Genomic DNA, 24,726 nt, shown 5'->3' with positions numbered 1-24,726 from the left:
CTTGTGACAGCTACGTCTAAGGGCGTCCTTGCTTTGGCTATGACTTTGTGGCTCCTTGTGGGCCAGATAACCCCAACAGCTGGCACACATGGCACTGCAGTATGGGGTTGGCTTTTTGATTCCCTTGACGATAGGAACGATTCTTTCCGACCCCACAGAGAAAAAGAGAGGGCACGAAAAGAAGATCAGACTGCGGAGGAAGCGATGATGGTTTGCTTTGAACACTTATCATTCCATTGCGGAGCTGTTGACGAGGAAATTAAGATTCATGGCTCTTGAGAGCTTTCCGATCCTTGGAGCAGTGCACGTCTGAAATAAGGTGCCGGTCATGTTGCGGGGGTCGCGGTGATCCTTCTCTGCCACAGACACACCATGCCTCCCGTCCTCCAACTGGATATATATCCTACCAGATAGAGCGTACGGACTTCTCCTTTATTGCAATCACTACCTAACTTCCAATCAGGCCAGGTATCTATTTAGGAATAGTGAATAACCCTGACCGCAAGATCCTATTTATGGCATCGATACCTTTGCATCTATATCTTTGTAAAGCATGTGTACAACCCTAAGCTGTGTCCATCTACTCCGTATGGCTTGTACTACTGTGCAAGCTGAGCGCGCTAGGCCTGATTTGGACACTGCCAGTAGATTAATTCCTGTAGCCAAAAAATTTACTATCTTACATCAAGAAGCATCATTGGTCTAGTGGTAGAATTCGTCGTTGCCATCGACGAGGCCCGTGTTCGATTCACGGATGATGCACATCTCTTCTTTTTTGGAGTTTTTATATACTACCCGCCACTAGCAATAAAGTTTCTTTTCACTGGTGGTCGATTGAATATAGTCTTTTCAGAGGGTAACGATTACTTTTTTATTTATCAATTTTGTTTCATTAGCCATATACCAAGCATAATGCAATTCACTCACCCCCCACAAGGTAACTAGCAAATCCAATTTTCGTAGATGCACCACCAAGTATAGAGTAGAGTGTAGAGATCATATCCTGTATTGAAGGATATACTGGATCATAGACCAAAGAAGAATGGATGAGCATAAATTCAAAACAGGCAAGAGGAAAGAGATGAATTTGAATAAATCACAAGACAATGGGGTATTATGCAGAAAATCAGATGAGCTGAGTGACGCCGAACGCTGTATGGATAAGGAGGATGAAGCCAAAGAAGGACACAAGGGGGATTAAACGTCTCTTGGACGAAGCCTTCGACGGAGTGAAAGAGGGAGGTCAACTCCCGTTATTAGAAAGAGCCCCGGGAAGCAATTAGGGCATTGACAACATGACCATGCTGCCAACCCTGATCGAGTAAAGATTCATGCTCTTTAAGCATGCGTCCCAGATAGGCGATGCGCACCCGTTGATAATTCGAAATCTGAAGACAAAGTTAGAATAAAAACAGCCCTTCCAGACATACTCCAAGAAAAACATACCCCGGTCTCTTGCTGAATCTTCCGGGCCAGAAAGCCAACGCTCTGGCCCTTGCCTATGGATAGAACCAAATCGGGACCACCACGATCACTCAACCGGGCCTGGACGCGAATAAGATCTCGCTCGCTAGTTTTACCCTTTTCATCCCTGCGACGCTCAATATCCTCCCTAATCAATTCATCGCCCGAGGCATCGTCCGTAGCTAGTTTCCCATCCGACAATGCCTCCGTATCCTCTTCCTCCTGCGTCGCCCCACCGTCCCGAGTAATATCATTCGCAGAGGACAACGTTGTCTGAGCCATATTCTCCGGATCACTGACGATACACTGCGGCAGGCGATACAACACGCCCTGCTCATCATAGCAGCCCTCACAAAGATCGCCCGTGGGAATAGTTACGCCCGCCGCATCAACTATGCTCTGCGCCGTGGCTAGATCACCCCCACGCATGAGGGTGATCGCCGTCGATAGCGCGGCCCATACCTCGGGCCGGCCGGTGACTCGAGTTTCGAAGAACTCGCGTCGTTCACGGTCTAGATCGGTGCGGTTCCAGGTACGCCGCTTGCTATACCAGACGTGTAAGCGGACGGGTTCGTTGTAGTGCTCGCTCAGTGGGAGATTAGGGGCGCGCCGCACGCGGCGGCGGCTGGTCTGTGTGGTTGTGGAGGTGGAGGTGCTGGCAATACGAGTTGCTTGCGTAGTGCGATCGTCTGTTATGGTACTGTCTTCATGTGGATGAGGGTCGTCGTCATGCGACGGCACGGACGAGCAGCAACCCTGTCAATATGAAGGGAGGTAACAGTTAGCTGTAACTGCGCCAAGATGGAAGAAGATCCCTGGATTATGATCAAGGGTTGAGGATTTGCCTGGCAGATGCGGAGACACGAGGAGTAGCGAGTCGTGTGACAACGCAGACAACGGGCATCAGTCATTAGACATCTGCCAGGCGCTTAACTATTCGAACTGTAGAAAAAGACACTGGAGATATGATGGAAAGGTGACTTACCATCTTGCATGCGACTTGAACACTCCATAAGCCAAGGAGAGAAGAGGTGCGGGTTCAGCTTGCGAGGGTGGTGAGGGGAGAGGGGGCCAACTGGAAGCGAAAGAAGGGATCCAAGCTCCCGGACTTTTTTTGGAGAGGGGGCGAATAATACGCCCAGGGAAAATAACAAAGCCCACCAAAACTCAAGGACGAGTTCGTGAACGGGAGGGGGAAGAAGCAGAAAGGGAAAATGCTCATCAGGCGAACAAAGGGTCCCAGTCTGATACATTCCCCGGATCTTTGGGTGGCTTCAGACAAGCATTTATGATGATGTCAGTCAATTGGTGCCAGATGCGGCCGAGTTGACGATGCAGCCCATCGTACGATCGTTGCATAGAACCTTCATCTCGCTATTTTGAGTTATTCTCACACATTGACGGTAGGTACGAATATTCTATCTCTAGAACAGTTTCATAGTTTAATAATTCGTATACTATATGATACATAGAGAGGTCATATCTCCAAGCCAGGGTTGTTAATCTTCGTCTTCACCATCACTGCCAAAGATGGCTTTGAACACCGCATCGCCCGGTCGCTCACTCTCGAGAGCTTCATTTCGTTCAGGCTCAACGACTCGAACGGGCGCCTCCGCTGCAGGCTGCAAGCTGGACCCAACTGGAGGCTGTGGCTGACGACCAGATTCCATCAAGATCATGTTCATCACCTCCTGTGATACGAGCTCCTTGCGTGCGGCAGCAGCGTCGGTCTGGTAACCGCCTGATTGGAAGCGTGTTCCAGGCCCGCTGTCCGAGCCACCAGGGTGTTCTCCAGGATCAAGCTGGACATGACCTGGGGGTTTAACATTGAAGCGCTTGCATAGCAAACGAGAAGGATAGAACGAGATCGAGCTGCGGGTCATTTGCCCGAACATGCCAATCTTGGCAGCCGCCACAGCCGGCGAATCTGGTTTCCCAGTGGGTCGACTAAGAGGAGAATCGCTAGGATGATCAGGCGCATCGGAGGCAACCTTGGGCCCCGAGGAGGCCGAGGTGAATCGCGACGCCATGATCCCGCTCATAGGTTTAAAGACTTCGGCGGCCCGCGCAAACTCTTGCATCTCGTTTACCCATTCATCGGTACTGGAACCGGGAACACGGTCTGGAAGAGAGTCGCGCACTTCCGCTCTTACTTCGAGGAACGTCCGGTAGCGGGCCCGTTTCTTCTCGTCCTCTGCATAGGGCATCCATCCGCTGACGGCGCGAGTCAAGGCCTGGACGGCAGTCTGCTTGTCTAATTTAGGGACCAGGTCCCAAAGATCTTTTCGTTTTTGAGCATCAGAGGTCTCGAAGCCCTTTGGAGCCTTTTCACCTAGAGCCGGAGGGAGGTTGGTGTTTCCAGTGAGCTTCGCAATGCGCTCACGAGCTTCGGGGGTCATCCAATCAAAGACGGATTTCCCTGGAAGTTGGGCTTCTCCCAGAGCTGCTGCTCGCTTCGTAGGGTCCAGGGAGGATGCTTTGGCGGCATCCGCCGTGGAGGTGTAGGTCGATGCGTCTCGCTCCGTTGATGTAGCTTGTTTTGTGGACTTCCACCCCTCTGGGATTCGAGGAGGCTCGTACTTCTTGTCCGAGATTGACAGACCTGACAAGCTATCGGCCAAAACGAACCCGTCTAGCGGCAGTCGCCCGTCACGGCATTTCCTGAAACCTCCCGTCGTGCGGGCCGCCGCGACCTTTTTCGAGATGAAGACAGGCTTTGTGTCTAGTAGAGGGTTGGCAGATGCGATCGTCGGCATGCCGGCCTTTTTCTTCTTTTTCTTGTCGCCGCCGATGGTTTTGTTGTAGGCTATTTGTGGCCCGAGGGAGTAAGGGTCTTCATCATCTGATCCAGTATCATTGAGGATGCCGACTCCAAATCCGCCACGGCGCGGGTCCTTCGCCTTTGCCTTGGACTTGGATTTCTTGTCCATCGCCAGGCGATCCCCAAAGAAGGAGTCTGAGTCCTCCTGCTGTTCGTCGCGTGTGGTGTCTGGCGCTTCCAGACGGGTCTCGCCCTCAAACCCCAGTCCTTTAAAGTCTGTTTTGCGTATGAAAGAGACCATTGGCGGATTTTCAGGCGCGAACAGATATGTCTGCTCTGCACCATCACCTTTGGCAGCTGTCCTCTCGTCCAAATTGGCTGTGCGCCGGACTTTGGGACCAATGCCCTGGCCCTCGCGCCAGCCCATCCGCTTCAGCAATTTCACTCCCATGGTCTCTCCACTAGTCTTGAGCAGGTCAATGAGGCCTGCTCTCCGCGTCGCATCGGCATCTGTCAGTCCGAACCCGGCGAAGCCTTCCGTTGTTTGTAGTTGTCGCGATTCCTCCTGTTCCCGCAGGTCTTCCTCGTCCATGAAATCCTCCGGTCGTTGCTGTGTAGTCTGTTTCGCATCGCGGGCGCGGTTCTGGCGGGACGAGACAAAGGTCGCGGGAGTCCAACCTTCCTTGGAGCCGACGGTGTTGAAGTAGCTATAGAAAACATCATGGGTTAGCTGAATGTGCTTCTACAATCTTGTATGTATGGATGAGATAGCTTACCCAGCACTGAAGCCACCGGTAAAGGCGCCATGAAGCCGTTTTCGCCCCCGCTCATCCGTCACCTCTTGCTTCCATACTGGCATGTACGAGCCATCATCCCGTCCGCCGGCCTCCAGCGGGGGTAAGGGCGTCCCGTAGAAGGCATAGGGAGCTTGTCCAGCCTGTCCGGCCTGATCGGCCTCAAATGCAGCGCGTGGACGCTTCGCGGCCATGGTCGGTGACAACCTCTCAGCCGGACGAGAAGGGAAAGTCCTCGGCCATATCCAGAGAGGGTGTGATTCGTGGACTGCTCGGGGATAGCGGAGTCCACCCAGCTGAGTTTCTTGGCAGCGCGAGTCCAATCACCCTAGCAAGGACCAAGCCGAAAAAGGCCGCTAAGGTTGTTTTGGGAAAGGCACAGTGAACGGGGACTCCAGTTTAAGCCGCAAGGGAGAGTCCTCGAGGTTCGGAGTGATTTGAATTTGACAAAGTTAAGGTTAGGGTCAGCACGAGGGAGTTGATCTGGCAGGTGGCCAAGAAGATGTAGTTACAGAAACGGAGGAGTTGATAGTTGAAGAGTTAAGGAAGTTCGCATTTTGACTGGCCACGCCACACGAATATTCTCTCTTGTGCCTGTCCAAGTAACGTTACTTGCAGTTGGTCCCGTAGTTAGTTAACCGTGGCGGCGACTGGCCCCAAATAGCCCCAATGGCCTAAATGAACCCCCCTGATGGTTGGTCAATTCGTTATTTTCCTTGGTACTACTCTACTAATGTACTACTCCGTACTGTAGAATTTGAATGGCCCGAAAGGCTAAAAGTCCCAAGCCGAAAAAGGACTTTGGCGTGCCTCTCCACTTCTAATCTCTTGACTCCCCGACCTTTAGGGGCTCGTATTCTCTCCTCCTCTCTTCTCTTCTCTGTTCTCTCTCTCACTGCCATGTCTTCCTCATAGTCACCGTCCTCCTTTTGGTCCACCTCTTCTGTGTGCGATTCTGTGGCCCTCCCTCTTATCTTTGCATTCCAGGAGCCTCGTCATTTTCCCTTCCTCGGCGCCCGGATCCCGCCCCCGGTGTAGCCCTAGGAATTTCCCCCTCCCCCTTCGCCCTCAGAATGCTTGGCGCCAACAGCTTCGCGGGGCGGCGCAAGTCGCTCTACTTGAGTCTGGCTGTCGCTGCAGCGCTAATTTGCCTCGTCAACCTCATCTTTCTGACTCGCGCAGTCGATCACAGCATCATTCGCCTGCCAGGCCTGTCGCTATTCCGCCCCAAACCAAAGCAGCCCCAGGGCACTCTAGCGCATGATGAGCACCCGATTACCGGATTAATGAACGAAGCGAATGCCCGCTGGCAGGAATATGAGGATAGTCGCTCGACCAACTTCCGCCAAACCGTCGCCAAGTATCGCCAGACCTACGGACGACACCCGCCACCCGGCTTTAAGGAGTGGTACCAGTTCGCGCGCGAAAACAACGTCCACAATGTCGACGACTTCCAGCAGATCACCGGCGACCTGCGCCCGTTCTGGGCGCTTTCGCCCAAGGAAATCCGACAAATGGCCGCGCGCCTGCAGGAGAGCCCAGGAATCGCGGGTGTACGTATCCGTGACCACAAAGTGGTGTCGCACTCGGAGGGTTGGCGTGTGGAAACTCTGGCCGCAGCCGTGGAAAGGCTTGCCAAACACTTTCCGGATATGGATATCGCGATGAACACAATGGACCAGCCTCGTGTTATGGCGACCTATGAAGATATCCAGAAATACTTGCAAGTCGAGGAGAGCACAAGGGCCACCCCTCCTGGTGCAGCGGATGAGTTCACGCAGGGCCGGGATGATTTGTACAACGAAACGGTTGGCATCAACGAGGAATTGGACCCTGGATGGTTCTCTGTTGCTGGAAAGCCCTATATGGATTTCGCCAAGGAGTCTTGCCCCCCGGAATCGCCTGCCCGAAACGCCAACATGACTATAGAAGACGCGGATAAGCTGTTCAAATCCTCATATGGCGACTTGATTTCCAACTTCACCGGCTCTACGGATCTCTGCACGGTGGGTCCTGATCTTGGAGATAAGCATGGATTCCTCTTCTCTGCTTCGAGTAACACGATATCGAGAAAACTGCTTCCCGTCTTTGGCGAATGCAAGGTCAGCGTGAACAACGACATCCTCTTCCCTGCCAACATGTATTTCCTGAAGGATCCGCGCTATGTGTATAACCCAAAGCACGACTATGAGTGGGACGACAAGGCCGACTCCCTACTCTGGCGCGGTGTGACTTCCGGGGGCATCCAAGTGGAAGACAACTGGTTCCGTCTCCATCGTCAACGCTTTGTGCATGTGGCCAACGCCACCGAGATGGACTTGGAGAAGGTCTCCATCCTCGCCAAGGACAGCCAGGACCGCTACAAGAAGATCGACAACTTCCGCCCCTCCGACTTCGCCGAGACCTACTTCGATGTCGGTTTCACCGAGGCCTGGGGCTGTATCCCTGACTGCTCCTTCTACGAGGGCGTCTGGACCTATAAGGAGCCGAAGGCATTCTCCGAACAGTTCAAGGCCAAGTACCTGGTCGACATTGATGGCCACAGCTTCTCCGGTCGTTGGCGCGCCTTCCATCAGAGCAAGTCCCTCGGTCTCAAGGCCACCATCTTCCGCGAATGGCATGACTCTCGCCTGTTCGCTTGGCGTCATTTCGTCCCTATGGACAACCGTTATGGGGACCTGTATTCTCTCATGACCTACTTCATCGGGCTGAACCCTTCCGCCTCCACCCCCGAACATCCCTCCCTGAGCCACGGACCCTCTGTTCCGCGCCACGACTTTGAGGCCGAGGTGATTGCCTCCCAAAGTCGGGAATGGGCCCATCTTACCCTGCGCGACGAAGATTTGGAGATTTACCTCTACCTCCTCCTTCTCGAGTACGGACGTATCGTCGATGATAACCGCGATAACATCGGCTATAGCGGTGATGGAAGCGAGCTGGACCAGTTCGACGCAGCGCACCCATTCCCCCAAGCTGTCCAGCCTCTGGTCACTGGGTGATTTGTCACCATCGCGGGTTGTATTAAATATGCATATCGGTGGTATCATCTGCATTATCTCTTGTTTTTCTTTTCTTTTCTTTTTTACTTCCACTTTTTTTCGATTCCCCTTCATGCATGTATTCATCCCATGTCCTAATGACCGACGTTACATATTGTCACGATCTATTCACCTTTTTTGTACCTATCCATGTCATCTGCATAGAGTTGTGGCTTAGGTTATGTCAATGTATACTTAACATATTATCAATTTTCAAATACACTCCAACGAATTATTCTGTTTCCAACTCTTACAAATGCATCCTCGGGATTCTGCCCTCAAATCAAGGCTGGGGCTAATCGCACGAGAACTTGTGCTTTCGCACGACAGACTATGCCATTTTTGGATATAGCGGATGACAGGTACGTCGAGTAAAGTCTTTTATCACAGATACATTCAGGCACGACTTTAAACGATAGACCATAAAGGAACCTTAACCATCAAGAAAGACAAGTCAAAAGACATAGAAAGATCTTTCACAAAAGAGAGAGTGAAAGCACATATATTCTCATAGTAAACCCGTTTCTCTGGTCTGGATGTTGGGGATTCAGATGTACCTATTCACTACCCCATCCAAAGGAATGTCGTGTGTCGCGCGAAAGCACAAGTTCTCGTGCTATTAGCCTCAACCCAAAGGAAAGGTTGTCTGGACAAATTCTAGTAGGACTTTGTCAAGTCAACATTCAATGTAACATGGAAACCTTTTGAGTAGATTCTGAATTTATCTCAGTGCCCTTAGCATGCTTAATGTCCAGTTCATGCACTCTGAAGAGCCCGCAACAACCAGCCAGGCTGAAACAAAGATACAGGAGTGGCTCTACAAGAAGTTGATAGTGCAATCGTTGATAATATTTTGATATTCACTCTTTTCTGTCATCATCGTCATCATAATCAAGATTCTATTCACTAAATGAGCGCGCTCTTAAGCGTTCTCCTTCTGCTCGATAACCCCCTTCTCCTCTGCCCGCATCCACACATCCACCTCAGCAGCCTCACCCTGTGGTAGGTGGCGAGCCATATTGACAATCTGCCAAGGTGACGAGGCATCACGGAATACATGATTCAATGCCTCAAGGTTGCGGTTCATAGTCTCAGGGTAGAAGAAATAGACCGAGACAGGAATGCATGCTGAGATGACAGCATACACAATATAGTATCTATATCCGATAGTGTTGAGGGCAACAGGTGTGATCATGACAACTACAAAGTTCCACAGCCAGTGATTAGCAGTGGAGATGGCGGACATGGCGACACGAAGACGCATCGGAGCGACCTCTGTGCAATAGAGGAAGTTTCCACCGAGGAATCCGACAGGGTAGAAGCTGTTGAACAGGAACATGAAAAAGGCGGATGTGATCGATGCGGCACGGTTGTCTTTGAAGCTATTCGTAATAGCCAGGGCCATCATACACACGCTCATACCCGCCCCACTAATCATGAAGATCTTTCGGCGGCCGAGTCTGTCGATGGCGAAGAATGCGATGAAAGAGCATAGGAACTTCCAGGTCATGGCGCAGGAACTCAGGATACGAGCAAGATCACTGGTCATTCCTAGGTCCTCCTCGAAGATGGTGGAAATGTATGTCGAGATCAAGTTACCACCGCACATTTGCTGGAAGAACTGTAGCGCAACACACAGACAGAAACGGTACAACAAGCGTTCCTCGTCAGGCTTGTTGAAATTGAAGATGTCTTTCAAGGACGCACTATCAGCCGAAACCTCCAACGAAGTCTCAATACCAGAGATCTCAACACGGACAGACTCATCGTCATCCGGCACACCCTTATAAGCAGCAAGACTCTCCGTGGCCTCTTCAATACGGCCAACACTAACAAGCCATCGAGGAGACTCGGGAAGCAGGAAAACCGAAGCCAAAACAACCAACGAGAAGAAGAAAGAGACCACCAGCGGAACCCGCCATTGCAATGAGCCACTGACCTTGCTAAGGCCAAAGTCAATCCAATTGCACAACGTATAACCCAAGCAGATACAAATGCCGTCAACAATAACGTGCTGTCCACGATGTTTGGCCGATGTACACTCAGACTGCAAAACGGGAACCGCAACGCTGAATTGACCAATACCAAGACCAAGGATGACACGACCAACAATGAACTGTGGAAGACCGTAGGCGGCAGTCTGCAGTAATTGGCCAATGATTGTAAGGACACCACCAAGGAAGATAGTCTTGCGTCGACCGATTCGGTCACCGAATGCTGTACACGATAGAGCTCCCACAAGGGCACCGAGTTGCATAGACGCAATTACAACGCCTTTGCTCGTTGAGTTCTTTGAGCGTTGGGCACCCTCCGTGTTGATAGTGTCGATTTCAGGGAAGACCTTCACCCAGCTCTGCAAGGTTGCGAGGGGTCCGAGTCCAGATTGGTTATAACCGAAGACAATGAAAGCTATAGAACAAGAAACACACGTTAATATCTCAGCATACCCAGCAAGTAAAGGCAGACAACTTACCAGGAGCCACGATAAGAAGCGCCTGAGCCACCCGAAGGGCCTTGCCTCGAAATAGAGAGACCATTGTGACCAGGTCAGATGCACAAGAGGATGAAAGGTCACTCTGAGTCTGGACAGGGAAGAAAAAGAGCAGACTGTCTCGGTTTATATCCGTTCACCCTCGGCTTATAACCCTTATTGTTAGGGCCGTGGAGACCCCGCAAGATAATTTTGATTTGAATTATGTTTGTGGGCTTGATGATTACATACCGGTGGGTACGGAGCTATTCATCTGGGTCGCAGGATTTCAAACGCTTTCTGTGACTTGATAATTGTGCCGCTGGCCCCATCGGAGAGAACTCGCCTAGGGGCAATTGATCCCCGATCCCCCATGGGCAGGTACCCCGACCTCCTGTAGCATCCGATTATGTCCGAGTATGCACTCCATACTGTGCATGGGTTGGGTTGGGGGGTTAAGTGTCTTAGGAGGGGTCACGAAGGAAGTTCTCCGAAAAACATGCATACATCTTATTTCCAGTATTTGAATGCCGAAATATCTCCGGAATTTGTTACTATTATACTCAGCCTCTTACCGGTACTTCGAATTCGGTTTGCAGACGTTCACCGAGCACACATGTAGCAATTCAAATTTTCTTGACCGACGTCTTGAATCGTGGGGTTAGGCTCAGAGAAAAGCCCTTCTCTGGCTCTCTCCGATGTTGCCACGGGGTAAAACTCAAAGGGTTTTAGTTGGAGCCACCTGTTGGAGATCACTTACTCTCGGGCCGACCTCATTGGCTCTTCGGGCCGGAGATTGCCAGAGTCGGGATCGGGTCAGAGAAGAATTGTGGGCCCGACAGAGGTGTACTGTATTGGTTATTGTCAACTGTTTGGTGGAATTCGATTCTTGTACATAAATAACCAGATGGTAGCATCGGCATTCGTGAGACTTTAGCTCACGGATGTCACCGGAGATTTTCTTTATAAACAGCCTCATCCCCCCGGGTCCAAGAACCTATCAGAGATCTTCGTACGACTTGGCACGAAGCAAATATCAAAGGCTTATTCGGCCTTGTCTCGCATTTCCAACAGCCAAGAACGCTGCCAAGAGATGGGCCTCGTTCTCTCGCCCAATACAGGATACGAACCAAGGCAAGGAAGTGGGGGAGCGTGGGATAGAATGCTTCGCTGCACTCCACTGCCTCGGTCAGGTTCCGGCTGCACGCAACCTCGATGGGAAGCGGAGGGTCATGCACCCCGATGTACCGGTTTTGGTGGGATCGGGATGGTTGAGAACAGACCTCTTTAAATTTCGTAATTGGTCGCTTATTAGCCTGAAATGGTGAAAAATCGGTATATCGGAGGATTTGAATGCAGAGTTGTCGTCACCTACATCATACCATTGAAGTCGGATAGTCATGGACTAATACCTATAAAAGCCTTGGAGTTTGCTTACAGCTCCATGTAATAATAACAGAACTGTTCTTTATTCATTGTGTGTGTATTCAGAGAATGTACTGTAATAATCGAAGCCCTATTGCTATCGCTGTTAAGAGCAGTCCCGCTGTTACACAACGGATCCTCGAGAGTTGAGCGAGAACCTAATTCTTAACTCTAATCCAAGCCACCGATGCTTCATTCCATGATTCCGAAGAGGACCATCTCATTCGGGATATCTCGGTTCCTCGACGGGCTGAACGCACGTTGTGCCTTTCGCTTTTCTTTCCCAAACAATTCAGATCGCCAATTTCTTTCTTGATTGGTCGAGTTGTTTCATTGGAGTCATGTTGAAGCGAAACCGGTGGCAGAGCTCTATTTGAGCTATCGCGGTAGCCATCCAGGGTGTGTGATGATGCTCAAAGTCCTGCACGGCTTTTGATGAACCTACTCTATAGGCGATCTTTGTGTACTCTGATTGTGCCCTGCAGCGCCGAGGTTTCCCGGGGAAGGCAATGGCTTGGAACATCAGTGGAAGACTAATTATGTATTATCGATCATAATGCGCTCAGTGATTTATCGAATACCCCTTCTCATCTGTAATAGAAATTGAAGTCAGCACTCTGGTTCTCATCCACAAGCTCTCATAAATAGGCCAGTCCTACCTACTTGTTTCTTGAAATTCTTTCTTTCTATAGCTCTTCTCTTCCACCCTTTCATTCCCATGGTGATAAAGATGATACCATTCCAGAACCCACGCAAGGACCCCAATGCACTCACAGCCAACAGCAGTGGATATGAGTGATTATTCGGGGAAATGAACAAAGAAACACGGTTGATTGTTGGCGTAACCCATGTTGCCAGAAGGGCCAGGAAGAACAGTGACGGCATGAGGATATATTGTTTGAAAGACATGCGTCGTTGGGTTGGTGGGCTATGATCGGCGGGTGTGAAATGCCTAGCAGGTTGTCGCAAGGTGGAGGTTCGCTCCAAGGACGATTGGCTTATAATGTGGGCCTCAGGGACAAGTGCGGGTTTGTGATTCATGTCTGATTCAACAATAGTTGTCACAGAACTGTCGTTATTATCGAAAGGTCGGATGCTCGTCGATTGGGAGGTAAGAGCGATGTGATCGTCTTCGGTGAGTTTGAACTCGTCGCGCAGCCTTGAGATTTCGATACCGATCAAGAAATAAATGATCACCACAATAGATATGACGATCCTATAATATCACGAAGGTCAGCTTGAAGAATAGTGGAGCCAAGTGCCATCCTAGTACATACCACACAGGAACATAGTAAAGTACGATGCGAACTAGCATCCAACGAGGGGATATAGAACACCAAATCTGTCAGACTGATTAGCAAAGCATGTCATATGGGCACCTTGATGATACAAATGTGAGGCTTACAGTCTCGCCACCATAAATTGGGCCTCTAGCAGGAGTTCTGATGAAAAGAAAGACAATGGCGGGTATGCCGGTCAACGCGGAGATCACTCCGAGGTATTTGATTTCAAGCTTTTGTAAGGAATGTGCGTCGAAGTGATGGAAAACGACGAGGTATGTGTCAAGACTCATTGCCAATGTCCAGAGAACATCTGCAAGTGGAAACCTGTAAATGCGATAGTCAGCCCTGCTCAACTTCCAGGCTACCTGCTAATGGAGTGTTGATCGCGAAGATACATTTGAAGGGCAAATCCCTGGAATTGGCACAAGGACGAAGTATCACCTGCCGCAGGCCCCGATACTGATATCATCGTCCCAGCCGAGTCTATCAAGTTATAAAAGGCGTTGAAGAAGATGATCCGATGGATTGGACTTCGAAAGTATCGCGATAAACAAAATGCTCCGATGATAACGAATGACCCTAGAATAGATAGGACCGAGGTGACACGCCCCGCGATCCCGACCATATCTAACTGCTCATCGGTGAGCTTCATTTTGAAGATCGTCTCCCCTGGGAGGAATGGTGATGGTAGCAAGCAATGAACCACCGATCGACAGCGAGATCCATTCGCATATATACAAGGAACTAAGATCGAGGATTGATTGATATAAGACTTGGCTACATGCCCAGACACGCGACGGATTTTTCTTGTTCTTCTCGAATCACACCTGAAATTTGTCCGTGCATGATGACAACTGCTTGGCCCCAATGACGTGATAATGTGAAGGCTTGCGATTCGTGATGCGAACTGGACGAAGTACGGTGATCGCGCAATTTGTGGGTCCGATTAGCCGCGATTAAACCTCGTGTTTGACAACATCCATCCCGAGAACTTCAAGGTCTTACGATCTAATGCAGGAGACGGCCGAATGAGATGATAGCTTTGCACTTTGAACGTCTCAGAGTGGATCAGTAGCTCACAGAAAGAGTATAGCTTGAATCAATCACTGCTCTAATTGGAGTGATGGATCACATCACCACAAACGATTCCTCTGGCCGGACCCGGACACCCCAGACCCTCGGGTTCTTAATATACTGAAAAGGGGCTCCAGCTGATCAGTGCTGGAATCATTCGCGATTGGAGCGCTTGATCAGATCTTTGTTCGTCCATATTACGGGCCTAAACGTGTCTGCATAATTGATTCTAAGCCGCAGTTGCCGAGTCCTCGGAGATCACAACATCAAGATGATCATGTCTGTCGGCTTTTATAACCAGATAGTCTTGACAAGCTTGGAGTACGAGAAGCACGCGATGTATGGCTTGATTTGGCCATTCAAACTTGATGACAGTCTGTAGTCATTGTTATAATGAGTGATGAGAGGTCGGGCAGAAGTGGGGAAGATGAACACTTCGCCATCAAGTCAGTCTAGATGGCAATGGAATGTTCTGTAGAGCCAAGAAGGGATAAAGGTCGACACAGGTCGCCAGGTTTCTTTGATCACTCTCCGGCTCTTAGAGTGGCGGTGCTGTGTGGCTGATCGAAAGTGTAACTTTTTACGTTATGCTTTCCGGAACTGACCGTTTGTAGGACAACACCATGTGATTGTCCTTCGATCGATATGGGAATAGTATAGATAAATGGCCTTTGTAGTCAATGATTGAACGGAAAGTGCGCTTATGCGAAAAAAGTGTTAAACAATATCGCTGTCGACGGTGGAAGTTACCAGGAGAACTCACAATCAAGGTTTCTGGCGCTCGACCTCATATTAGCATCAAGCGTCTCTCTGATTACGGCACGCCTACTTTCACCTTGCCTAGAGGTGTCTGTCCCCTCGGATGTACATATGGCCCGGTACAATATCAGGGTCCTCGTTCGCAATATCTTCCATCTAGCTGGAGGCCCCAGCGAGTACCTCACATACCTACAGACAAATGTTTGCTAGCTTCACTTCTATCTTAATACTTGATATTATCCTTCCTAATCCCTATAGGTTCATTTTACCGGTATTCGAGGAGTGCTTAATGTGTGTGCGAGACTTGAATATACTACAAGTAATCAATCATTCTGAGAGGGGTCTCCGGGGTTGGAAGGCTAAAATCAGTTGAGTCGATGATATTCAAAGTCTGAGGCTAATCGCACGACAGTCTACACTACCTTGTGGGTACAGCGGGTACCTAGATAGTATCTACTAGGCCCTTTATTCCAGCTACCTTAGCTATTAAGAAAGACATTTCAAAAGACATTTGGAAAGAACTCCCACAGAAGGGAAAGTAAAGGATCAGATTGACATATTTGAAGGTGGATAGAAACGAGCAGCCTGCTGGTAGTGTCGTGTCAATTATGGACTTAGATTTGGAGGAAGCGATGGAAACACCCGACGGAAAACATAGGCAACTAGCGGTAGTGTTGGCTAAGATATCACAAATGGAAAAAAAGTATCCCATACCGTCCACCGGTTGTGAAGCTATTCTACTCTACAAGATGACATAGACCATGACGAAAATGGACTCAGTTATTACGTCTCAACGAACATTGGTATTTAGATGTTATCATTTGCCTAAACTATTTGCACGAAAGGACTTCAACGTCTAAAATCACCATCATCCACCTTACTATCAGTCCCCTCAATATCCACTACCATCTACCGCCATCTACCAAACTCGAGGTGCGGCTATCTGCGGCAGTAGAACAGACTCTTAGAAAGAACTTGAAATATCTACCTATGCAATCCCTATCTCAAAAAAGAAAAAAGACAAAGCATCGCCTTCGCAAGCTTGAATATATGTAAAGGTCGTATCCTCTCATTATGCGCAGAACCAAGAATAATGTAAGTGTAAAAAGCACAAGGAGCCAGCAACAAGAAATAAGTATAAGTAGTGCCGAATCGCGACAACTCGCTGAACAAAGAGAGTGAGGGAAACAAAAAACACCGGGATCCAAAAGTTACCTAGAGGCCAAAAAAACGGCACACGAAGCGATGAAAAAAAAGAAACAGTCCCTAAATGCCCAATCCCACAGCCCGCTGTGTGTAGCGAGCTTTCACAAAGTCATAGCTGTCCGTGACGCCTTGCCAGATCCCGGGCACGTAATTCCGAATCCAAGCACAAATAACTAGAAGCAGAAGAGGAATCTAGAGGAAGTTAGTAAGAAGATTACAAACTATGAGAGATGGAAATATGAGTTGACTTACCCAAATAAAGTAGAGGTTCCGGTCGCTGCCGAGGCCCTTCATTCGGCGGGCCTGGTGCTCTCGGAGATGCTTCTGTTGTTCTCGCGAAAGAAGCTTGCTTCCGATGGTAATATCCTTGAGATCATCCTTCACTACGTCAGTGCTGCGCTCGATGGTAGCAACCGCTGCTGACGTAGACGCAGAAGGAGGGCTGCTTTGTGTCTCAAAGTGTTGATCCACGGCGGCCTCCGTCGCAGCACGCAAGAGAGATGATTTCTTGAGCTCGGTCGCATCTGCATCGTCCTGCTGGTGCGGATACAATTCATCGTAGGAAGGCGGCTGGTTTTGATTTTGAACGGCGGTGTTGCCGTTCAGCAAATTCCACCATCCGTCCCGAGCTGCAGGTCGATGAGGTACGAGGTTTGTGATGCGACGCATCATTTGATTGGCCTGGTAGTCCGGCATAGCGGGCATAGCAGGCATGGTGGGCATAGTAGGCATAGTAGGCATAGCAGGCATGGGTGGCAACGCAGGAATGTTGGGGAAGGCATTAGCCACGCTCTGCTGGAACTGGTTGATCTGCCCTGCGAGGTGGTTACGCCAGGCAACGATTGCTGCCGTGGAGAACCCGCGAACATCAGGGGCAGCACGCTGCTCGCCAGCGTCCACAACGGGTGGGATTACATCTTGGTGCATGCTTGACCGCCGGGAGGCGCTGAGGAACAGGGGAGCCTCGGAATCATCGCTATCAATGTCTTCACTATCATCCAGCTCCTCCGAATCATCGACAGCATGGCCCAAGGAGCCAGATGCCGATGACGCCTCCCAAAGTGAATTGAGTGAAGCAGAGCTGCTGTGTCTCCGACGGGACGTGAGAGATCCAACGCTGCGGGAGCGGTAGTGGCGAGATGGAAGCAGAGCAGCCTGGTGGGCAGGGAGAGTTGTCGCTAAGTCGGCAGGGGTGAAACCACGCACACTGCGAGCATTGGCGTTGGCACCGGCCAGGCGGAGTCGGTTAACGATGTGAGCATGGCCGTGAAGGGCAGCTAGATGCATAGGCACGTTGCCAATGTTGTCCTGCACATCGGGATTGGCACCACGAGCCAGCAGCCCGGCGACGAATCGAGTCAGACCCAAGGAGGCCGCGAAATGAAGAAGGGACTGGCCGGTGGCGCTACGAGAGTTGTAGCGTGGAGGCCGGGGATTGTCATCCAGGTCAATGTACTCAAGATAGGTCAGCATCTTGGAGTCCAGATCGCTAAGCTTGCCTTGAGTCTCATGTCCGGGCACCTGGCGTTGGTGACTGCCAGACGAACCACCTCCTTGCATGTCCTTCTGCATATTGAAGATAGCATTCGGGTCGCTTCCCATAATCTGCTGAGCAGTTTGGAAAGCATCGGCTTGGCTACCCAGCTTCTGTCCAAGAATGTTGAGAGCCAAACGATACATCTGAAGCTCCCGATCATCGACATATCGGAAGAACAGTTGCTGCTTAGGCATGAGCGGTTGAGGCTGCTGCACTTGTCCAAAAGTAGGATGCTCGTGCTTAAAGACCACCGATACCAATCCTGGCTGGAGAGCAGGAGGAGTGAGACAGTTGAGGCACTTGTCACCCCAGAAGGTTGTAGTAGTTGCCAATGTATCGCCAAAGACCACCTCCATGCCGGGGTAGAAACCACTTCCCAACAACGTAACTTCTGTACCTCCAGTGATTGAACCCTCGGCAGGCACCAATTTGTGAATGACAGAAGGCAGTCTGTTAGGTGTAGTTGCAAGGGAAGGCCAGATCTGGTTGGCAGTTGTAGCACCGAGCGCAAGCGCAAGATTCTGATCCTGGAAGGCATTACGACCAGATGTGCCTGGAGTTCCCGGACGGCTGGGCTGAGCGGAGTTGGGTGCGGACACCATGTTCTGCTGTGCCAGACTATCCAAACTCTGTCGTTGAGCAGGCGTCGGGTTGAAGAAGGGGTTGTTGTTGTCATTGTTCTGGTTCGGCGTAGGGGGCCCGTTTCCGTACTGCCCAGACATCGACGAGGGGGTCACAAATGGCCGCTCAGTGGGCGAGGCAAAGCCACGAGCAGCTGCAAGCTGCGCAGCATTACTCATAGCCGAGTTAGATGATGGAGGAGTCTCCATTCGGGTCATCGTCAACTCCGAGGGAAGTCGGCCAGAGCTGCTGTGCTTCCGTCGCTTAGTCTGCGGGCCTTGGAAGTCCGTAGGCGACGCCTGGCGAGACAGGTTTCGCGGTGTTTGCGAGTTCGAGTGTACGCTATTAGTGACACCTTGACCACCAGCAAAAGAGCTGGGCGTAAGTTGATACTGGGAATTGAATCTTTGCTGCAGGCCTTGAAGGTCTGTAGGTGACTGGGGAGAGGCGAATGCACCATTTGCCTTGCCATTATCGCCCGAGGCGAAGACCCCGACACCCGGCATCTGAGTTCCATCCGGTAGAGAGGCTGAAGGGCCAGCTGGTGGCGGGGCGGAAGGTGCTTGTGTCTTGTGGTCATCCGTGATCATGATGGAGTTGGTGATCGCCTGCGCCACAACGTTGTCCAAATGATCTTTGACAGTAAAGATGACCTGGAATCCGAGCTTCTCGTTCTGGTGTCGACAGTAGCAAGCAATTCGCATTGGTAGTTCAACTTGCATTGATCCCGCAGGAGCCGGAGGCATTTCACCGTAACCAGCAGCAGCGGCCTTGGGTGGCTCAGTCCACTCTTTGATCTCGCTCGTGTTGAATACAATGACACGCTTCTCCTCATCTTTCTGGAAGAGCTCATCCTCCTCGGGCTTTCGTTGCTTCTTCCGAGAAGCACGCTTCCGCTCTCGTTGAATACAGCCGGTGCAAATCTTTACATCTCCGCCATCCAATGGTCGCTCTTCCTCCGTTCCGTTTGCGCCCGGGTTTCTTTCGCCTCGTGTCCGTGCAAATGCCCGTTTCAGCTTGTCTCGGTCTTGCATTGCACTTGTACACACCAAACTCGTGTATAATTGGAGGGTATCGGGGGTAGATTCGGTGGAGGGAGGGGCGAGGAATTTGAGTTTGGAGATGGTGTGAGAGGGGGAGGCGCAACTTCTTTACGCCGGCCGGCAGCGGAGAGAGCGTCAATCGAATCGGGATCTGAGTTTCGACACGCGATTTGAGGGAGGTTGGGTGGACGGTCAATACGGGCTGGGTCGAGCTAGCGGCATCCATCTGGGGCTGAGCCGGGGAAGACGCAAAATTGACCGAGAATGGGAACGCGCTGGGCGAGCCGAAGTTCATGTTGGGCGACATGGAAGCATTCATCGGGGACTGTCCGTTCATGTTGATGCCCCCGAAGCTTTCCTCCAACAGTGATGACGGAGATTGACCGGCCCATTGGGGTGCAGACAGTCTGTCGGTGCCATTGGTGAATTGACCTCCAAAAGGAGACTGTTCCTTGTATCCGAAGGGGTAGAACCGGGATCCGCCCTGAGAAGCCTATTGGTATATAATGTTAGGATTCAAATCAGAGTGCTTTGTCGACGCATGGCATTTGTGGACGTAATGACTCACCGAAGATGCGCTCCGTACATCATTTGATGGCGGCACAGCCGAAGTATTCGAGGGACTCCAGATTTGTTGTTTTGACTTCTTTCGCACGTTTAGTTGTGGCGGGTTCTCCGTCTTCAAAGGACTGGGGCTGCTTGCTGCACTCTCAAAGTCGAACGCGGCATCCATGGCCTTGTTGCTGAACTCCAGGTCTGGGTGATCCAAGGAAACACCACCATCCATGGGGTATGACGGATCTATCGTGAATGGCGACTCTTCCTTGACGGACGAAAGATCGGGGCGCATCCAGTCTTCGGATACAAATCCTGTAGATACCAGAGGGTTTTCGCTATGAGCGGCGGAGTTGGTAGATGCGATCGAGGCGTGGCGCAAGTGATTTCGCGGAGATTCCGACGACGAACTGCGACTCGAGTTATCGGGCGACTCTGCCGGGGAATCGGCCGTCAAGACCGGCTGTTGTCTCAGGGGGTGTTGGTCGCGATAGCGTTTCGAGGATTCTGGGGCCGCGTGAGAGCGGGAGTGGGTGACATGGGAGAACAAATCGTCAAAATCTCCTCCAGCGGACTCGGAAGGCATATCGAGTTTGGATGGGTCGAGAAAGTCCAAGTTGGCGTTGCGGAAGGTGGACTCCATCTCGTCGTCCATAATGATAGGGTCCAGGGTAGGGAAGGCGGGCGAAGAGGGAGTCTCTGCTGGTCCCATGCTTCGTAGACCCTTTCTGGCTGCAATATTTCCAAATATCACGACGGGGAGTTGAGAGCGACCGACCACTCTCGCGCTGTGCTCGACCTAAGACGGTGTTGTTGTCGCGTGTGGAAGGTTGGGGGAGGCGGGCGGCGGAGTTCGGAGGAACGACGTCGGTGGGAGAATTAGGGGCGTGGAAATCAGAGCCGATCAGAGTGTCAGAAAGTCGAGAGTGTTCACGCGATGTACCAGGACCGGTCTCCTGAGACCATGGCTCCTGGAACAAGAGTGAATGAGACTTGACTATGGAGACGAGGAAGTCGTAGTTGAAGTTGCTGGGGTAGGGGAAAGTGACTGCCTTGTGGAGTCGAGAAGGGAGAGCGGGAAAAGTGTGAGCGGCGATCCAGACCGGCAGAAACTCTCTCAACGGAACGTGGACTCGAAGTACTCAAATCGATCCTTCTTGAGTGGCTGGCAGATCCTAAGACTTTCGTGACAGGATGTTTTTCCCTACCGACGATAGCTATACCATGATAGAGTACGAGTAGATCTTTTCTTGCTACATAGATTATTTTCTTATGAAACCTCAGGCCATTTTTCTGTGTGCTGTTTTTCTTCGCTGCATCCTGCACGAATCAACCATTTTCCCACCACGATTAGCCGTCGACACCTCAGGCTGCAAACTCTAGCGGTGACGAGCCAATACGCTCGTTACCAATTTGGTCTTACGCAGTACTCGTTATTTACCGCTTGGCAGGTGATGCACAGCCAGCCTGGTGGCTGGTCAGTCGTCGTATTTTATTACACCGGATACACTATCCGCTCGAGTGGCGCTGTCTAGCATCTCTTCTGTACAGGTCGACCATGTTCGACGACGAAACCATTTCCGAATATTCAGCCACTAGCCTTACCGTGTAGTTAAAAGAATAAGCTCCTTCTATCCTCATGCATGCCTGTCCTACCCATCTCGGCTCCCCTAGCAGATCGACACGTCCCATGTGTGACTTCGGCAGAGCTTCACGATAGTTCATTGAGCCACAGATCGTGAATTCGCCATGCACTCAACTCTCCTAGGAATGATCCGCAATGCAAATGACCGATTATACTTACCCCCATCTTCGAATCGTCTTCCCCCACGCTATCTGTCTGGTAACGGCATTGCGGATTACCCATGGAGTACAACATACACGACACCGAGCCGCACTGATCTCGTAGGTACAGTAGGTTTGGCCCGACCTCCATGATTTAAATTCCCAGCCGCTCGGTGATGACGAACACGAGTCGGGTTTATCATGATTATCATTGTCTTAGGGCAACTCTCGTAGACGTTTCGTGTCACGCTATCGCGGCTTGTGCCACTATCTTGCCCTCCAGACCGGGGTTGCGATAAGTGATAAGTGGGAAACGCATAATTAACATGAGTCGCCTAGTCTTCTTCTGGGCTTCGGTCTATCCTAACTCACCATGTTAGGTGTTGTAAACTTTTATTTGCTATACTTTGAGGCCGGTAGACAGTGCTCCGTATTGATCGTGGGTATGGATATTATTAGATATACCGCTTGGAAGCTCCCTGCTGCACGTCACTCAAGACCAAGCAAGCCCTGCTTGAGTCAGTCTGCAAAGGCCAACGGCAGCAATTGGCCTGGACTTGTCTGCAGCCAGCCTTTCCACTACGTAAGAAGATTGTTGATGACAAGAGGCCAAGGCCAAGTCAGATCATTGTTCAATTGGAACATGAGCGATTTGAGGTCCCGCAAACGTCCGTCGGCTTTTCAATTGGTGCGTTTGATTCTCGTTCGATGAAAGCTAACAAGCATCCTTATCTTCTCAAGTGGAGACATATCCAAGGTAAAACAACCGGCTAGACCTGCAAACTTGGACGTCGTCTCTGACTTCGCCATGGATGCATTGAACAATCAGATGTTTTTCTCAAAGAGACAGTTGAATCCTGTCCTATGTAGACTAGGTAGCCATGAATTTTTCCTTTTCTCTTCGCCATCACAAGGTTGATCTGTGGTGATCTCCAAGCTTCCCGCCAGGAACGAGGGGCTATCACCTCGGTTGGCGGAACTACGGATAGAGTTGCATCCATCCACGCTGCCCATGCAGGCCATGTGCTTTGGATAAGAGTGGAGACAGATTCGTTGGTCGGAAATACAAGTCTGCTCGCCGCCGTCAAACCTCACGTTCTCGGGCTATTAAGGTAGTCCGCTGCCTGCCAGATCAGTTCATAAGAGAACACGGGACAGAAAAGAAACGACCCGGCATCTCTGAGAAATCTCCGAACAGCGACACAACGGGATTCTTTTTACCTGTGTCGTACCTCCGTCACCATGGTCTTTGCTAGTCAATTTAAGCTCGCAGCTTCAGTGGCAGCAATCGCCCAGCTAGCTTTTGCAGCGAACAACAACACCAGCGCTATTAATTCGCAAATCCGTCTCGCGTACCATGGCGACAACGGCATGATGGTATCGTGGAACACGTTCCACAAGCTCGGCAAGCCTACCGTTCACTTTGGCCTCTCGGCCAGCAACCTCAACGAGACGGCCTCATCTCCTGCTAGGCAGTGCGATCGTAAGAATTGTGCTGCACTTCCAATATCGCCCATCTTCTTGAACATTCCAATTGAGAGTCTGAAAAATAGGCTTCCAGAGAATGCATCTAACCGTCGCTTAACAAGACTAAAAGCATAACCAGCCCGGCCCCGAGAAGGTCAATGCTACCAGCCAGCAGGGCACAGTGCATAAAGCCTTAGTCCGGTAGCGATGAATTTTTTTTCTCCTTCAGAATGCACTGTGTAGAAGCTGATGAAGAATTCGCAATCAATCGAGTATGGAACCTAAATGTTTTGTCCGTAGTCCCTACGGATGCCCGAAGAATGTCTCGGGCTGCTCACCAAAGAAGGGATCAATGGAAGGGACATATTGCAGCTTAAATGAAGGAGGCCCGCAGCCAAGACCAGACGCCAACGTCCGCTGTCTTCGGTCTGGGCTTTCTTTTCCCCCCTCTCCCTCCCAGTCTCTGCCATGATCAATTCTTGAACCGGCCTCCCAGCCCAGTCCGGCGTGCCGAGCCCGCCGAAGGTTTCAGACATAATTCTCCGAATACGCGCCGAAGCTGCCACCACCCCTCCTGTCTTCATCCTCCGACGCACGGGAAATTACATCCTCACCGACGCGAGTCCCGGCGGTTCGAACGAATGTTGGCGACTACAAAGGGTGATCGCAATGTGGATCGGCATAGCTCACCTTGCTGCCAATATGGCGAAATCGAATGAGCTCGAGTTCCAAAACAGTGACAGCCCCCTCAACAGAGCGGGATTTTCGCAGTGGGCCACCATGACGGCCCTAATGCTCACTAACAGTCACTAACAGCACTAGCCCTGCGCCGGTCGCAACGACTTTGATTCACCTTAACTGCTTCTTCATGGCAGCCCTGATTGGACTGGAAGCTTTGAGATGACTAACCTGGTACAGCTTCAAGGTTCCAATGTCATGGTCGAGGTCAAGCTCATTGTGAACCCCGGTATTGTTTCACACTTTGATCCTACAGTTTTCATGATGGACAGGGACAAAACAACAATGCATGCTTGTCACACCCTTCGTCATGCTGAATCTGGATGAATCAACCGTCCCGATTTAGCCTTCACCTGGTGGTGCCGGGGCGCCCTTCCCCAACTCCAACCCAAGCTTTTCCCATCCTGGACCGAAATTAACCTCTTCAAACGTCAAACACCCCTGGGCAGAAGCTCGGACGAATGACTTGGTAAAGCGATGCCAGTGATTGATGATCTATCTCATCCACCGACGCAGGGACCAACTGCCAATCTGAGGGGGAGTGGCCGTCAAGGTGAAACCTAGACCGTCAGAGACTGCCGCCCAAGATCGACAGCCACCAACTAGCGGTTTGAAACTTGGGAGGAGCCCCAGACGCCCTCCATCATCGAACCCCCAAAATGGATGCTTTGAATGTACCGAGTATAGCCTAATTAACCGGTAGATA

The 24,726-nt window shown here is 50.9% G+C and overlaps 7 protein-coding genes across 7 annotated transcripts; 2 read left to right on the top strand and 5 right to left on the bottom strand.

Moving 5' to 3' along the window:
- Nucleotides 1-1,256: 1,256 nt before the first annotated feature.
- On the bottom strand, nucleotides 1,257-2,452 carry N7473_010594 (ubiquitin domain-containing protein; the record flags this gene model as incomplete). Its single annotated transcript, XM_057156533.1, has 3 exons — nucleotides 1,257-1,388; nucleotides 1,447-2,220; nucleotides 2,450-2,452. The coding sequence occupies 3 exons, from the start codon at nucleotides 2,450-2,452 to the stop codon at nucleotides 1,257-1,259; spliced, it is 909 nt and encodes a 302-aa protein (XP_057005188.1).
- A 511-nt stretch (nucleotides 2,453-2,963) lies between these two features.
- On the bottom strand, nucleotides 2,964-5,213 carry N7473_010593 (uncharacterized protein; the record flags this gene model as incomplete). Its single annotated transcript, XM_057156532.1, has 2 exons — nucleotides 2,964-4,932; nucleotides 5,002-5,213. 2 exons carry the CDS (start codon nucleotides 5,211-5,213, stop codon nucleotides 2,964-2,966), a joined length of 2,181 nt encoding a protein of 726 aa, XP_057005187.1.
- Nucleotides 5,214-6,092: 879 nt separating this feature from the next.
- On the top strand, nucleotides 6,093-8,018 carry N7473_010592 (Lipopolysaccharide-modifying protein; the record flags this gene model as incomplete). Its single annotated transcript, XM_057156531.1, has 1 exon — nucleotides 6,093-8,018. One exon carries the CDS (start codon nucleotides 6,093-6,095, stop codon nucleotides 8,016-8,018), a length of 1,926 nt encoding a protein of 641 aa, XP_057005186.1.
- A 961-nt stretch (nucleotides 8,019-8,979) lies between these two features.
- Nucleotides 8,980-10,638, bottom strand: N7473_010591 (sugar porter family MFS transporter; the record flags this gene model as incomplete). The annotated part of the gene is made up of 2 exons (XM_057156530.1): nucleotides 10,531-10,638; nucleotides 8,980-10,466 (listed from the first exon to the last, which is right to left on the bottom strand). Exons 1-2 carry the CDS (start codon nucleotides 10,592-10,594, stop codon nucleotides 8,980-8,982), a joined length of 1,551 nt encoding a protein of 516 aa, XP_057005185.1. The 5' UTR covers nucleotides 10,595-10,638.
- A 1,432-nt stretch (nucleotides 10,639-12,070) lies between these two features.
- Nucleotides 12,071-13,887, bottom strand: gprI (putative cAMP receptor (Car4); the record flags this gene model as incomplete). Its single annotated transcript, XM_057156529.1, has 5 exons — nucleotides 12,071-12,543; nucleotides 12,612-13,168; nucleotides 13,230-13,294; nucleotides 13,358-13,559; nucleotides 13,631-13,887. 5 exons carry the CDS (start codon nucleotides 13,885-13,887, stop codon nucleotides 12,515-12,517), a joined length of 1,110 nt encoding a protein of 369 aa, XP_057005184.1. The 3' UTR covers nucleotides 12,071-12,514.
- Nucleotides 13,888-16,334: 2,447 nt separating this feature from the next.
- N7473_010589 (putative membrane-tethered transcription factor (SPT23)) lies at nucleotides 16,335-20,742 on the bottom strand (the record flags this gene model as incomplete). The annotated part of the gene is made up of 4 exons (XM_057156528.1): nucleotides 16,335-16,466; nucleotides 16,527-19,470; nucleotides 19,580-19,968; nucleotides 20,044-20,742. 4 exons carry the CDS (start codon nucleotides 20,740-20,742, stop codon nucleotides 16,335-16,337), a joined length of 4,164 nt encoding a protein of 1,387 aa, XP_057005183.1.
- A 2,315-nt stretch (nucleotides 20,743-23,057) lies between these two features.
- On the top strand, nucleotides 23,058-23,417 carry N7473_010588 (fibronectin type III domain-containing protein; the record flags this gene model as incomplete). Its single annotated transcript, XM_057156527.1, has 1 exon — nucleotides 23,058-23,417. The coding sequence occupies one exon, from the start codon at nucleotides 23,058-23,060 to the stop codon at nucleotides 23,415-23,417; it is 360 nt and encodes a 119-aa protein (XP_057005182.1).
- Nucleotides 23,418-24,726: the final 1,309 nt, after the last annotated feature.

This window comes from Penicillium subrubescens (genome assembly GCF_028828155.1).
Source record: "Penicillium subrubescens strain IBT 31985 chromosome Unknown utg000007l_segment0_segment0, whole genome shotgun sequence".
NCBI classification, from domain to species: domain Eukaryota; kingdom Fungi; phylum Ascomycota; class Eurotiomycetes; order Eurotiales; family Aspergillaceae; genus Penicillium; species Penicillium subrubescens.
The sequence above is the reverse complement of the archived record's forward strand: the minus strand, read 5'-3'. Positions and strand labels throughout refer to the sequence as shown.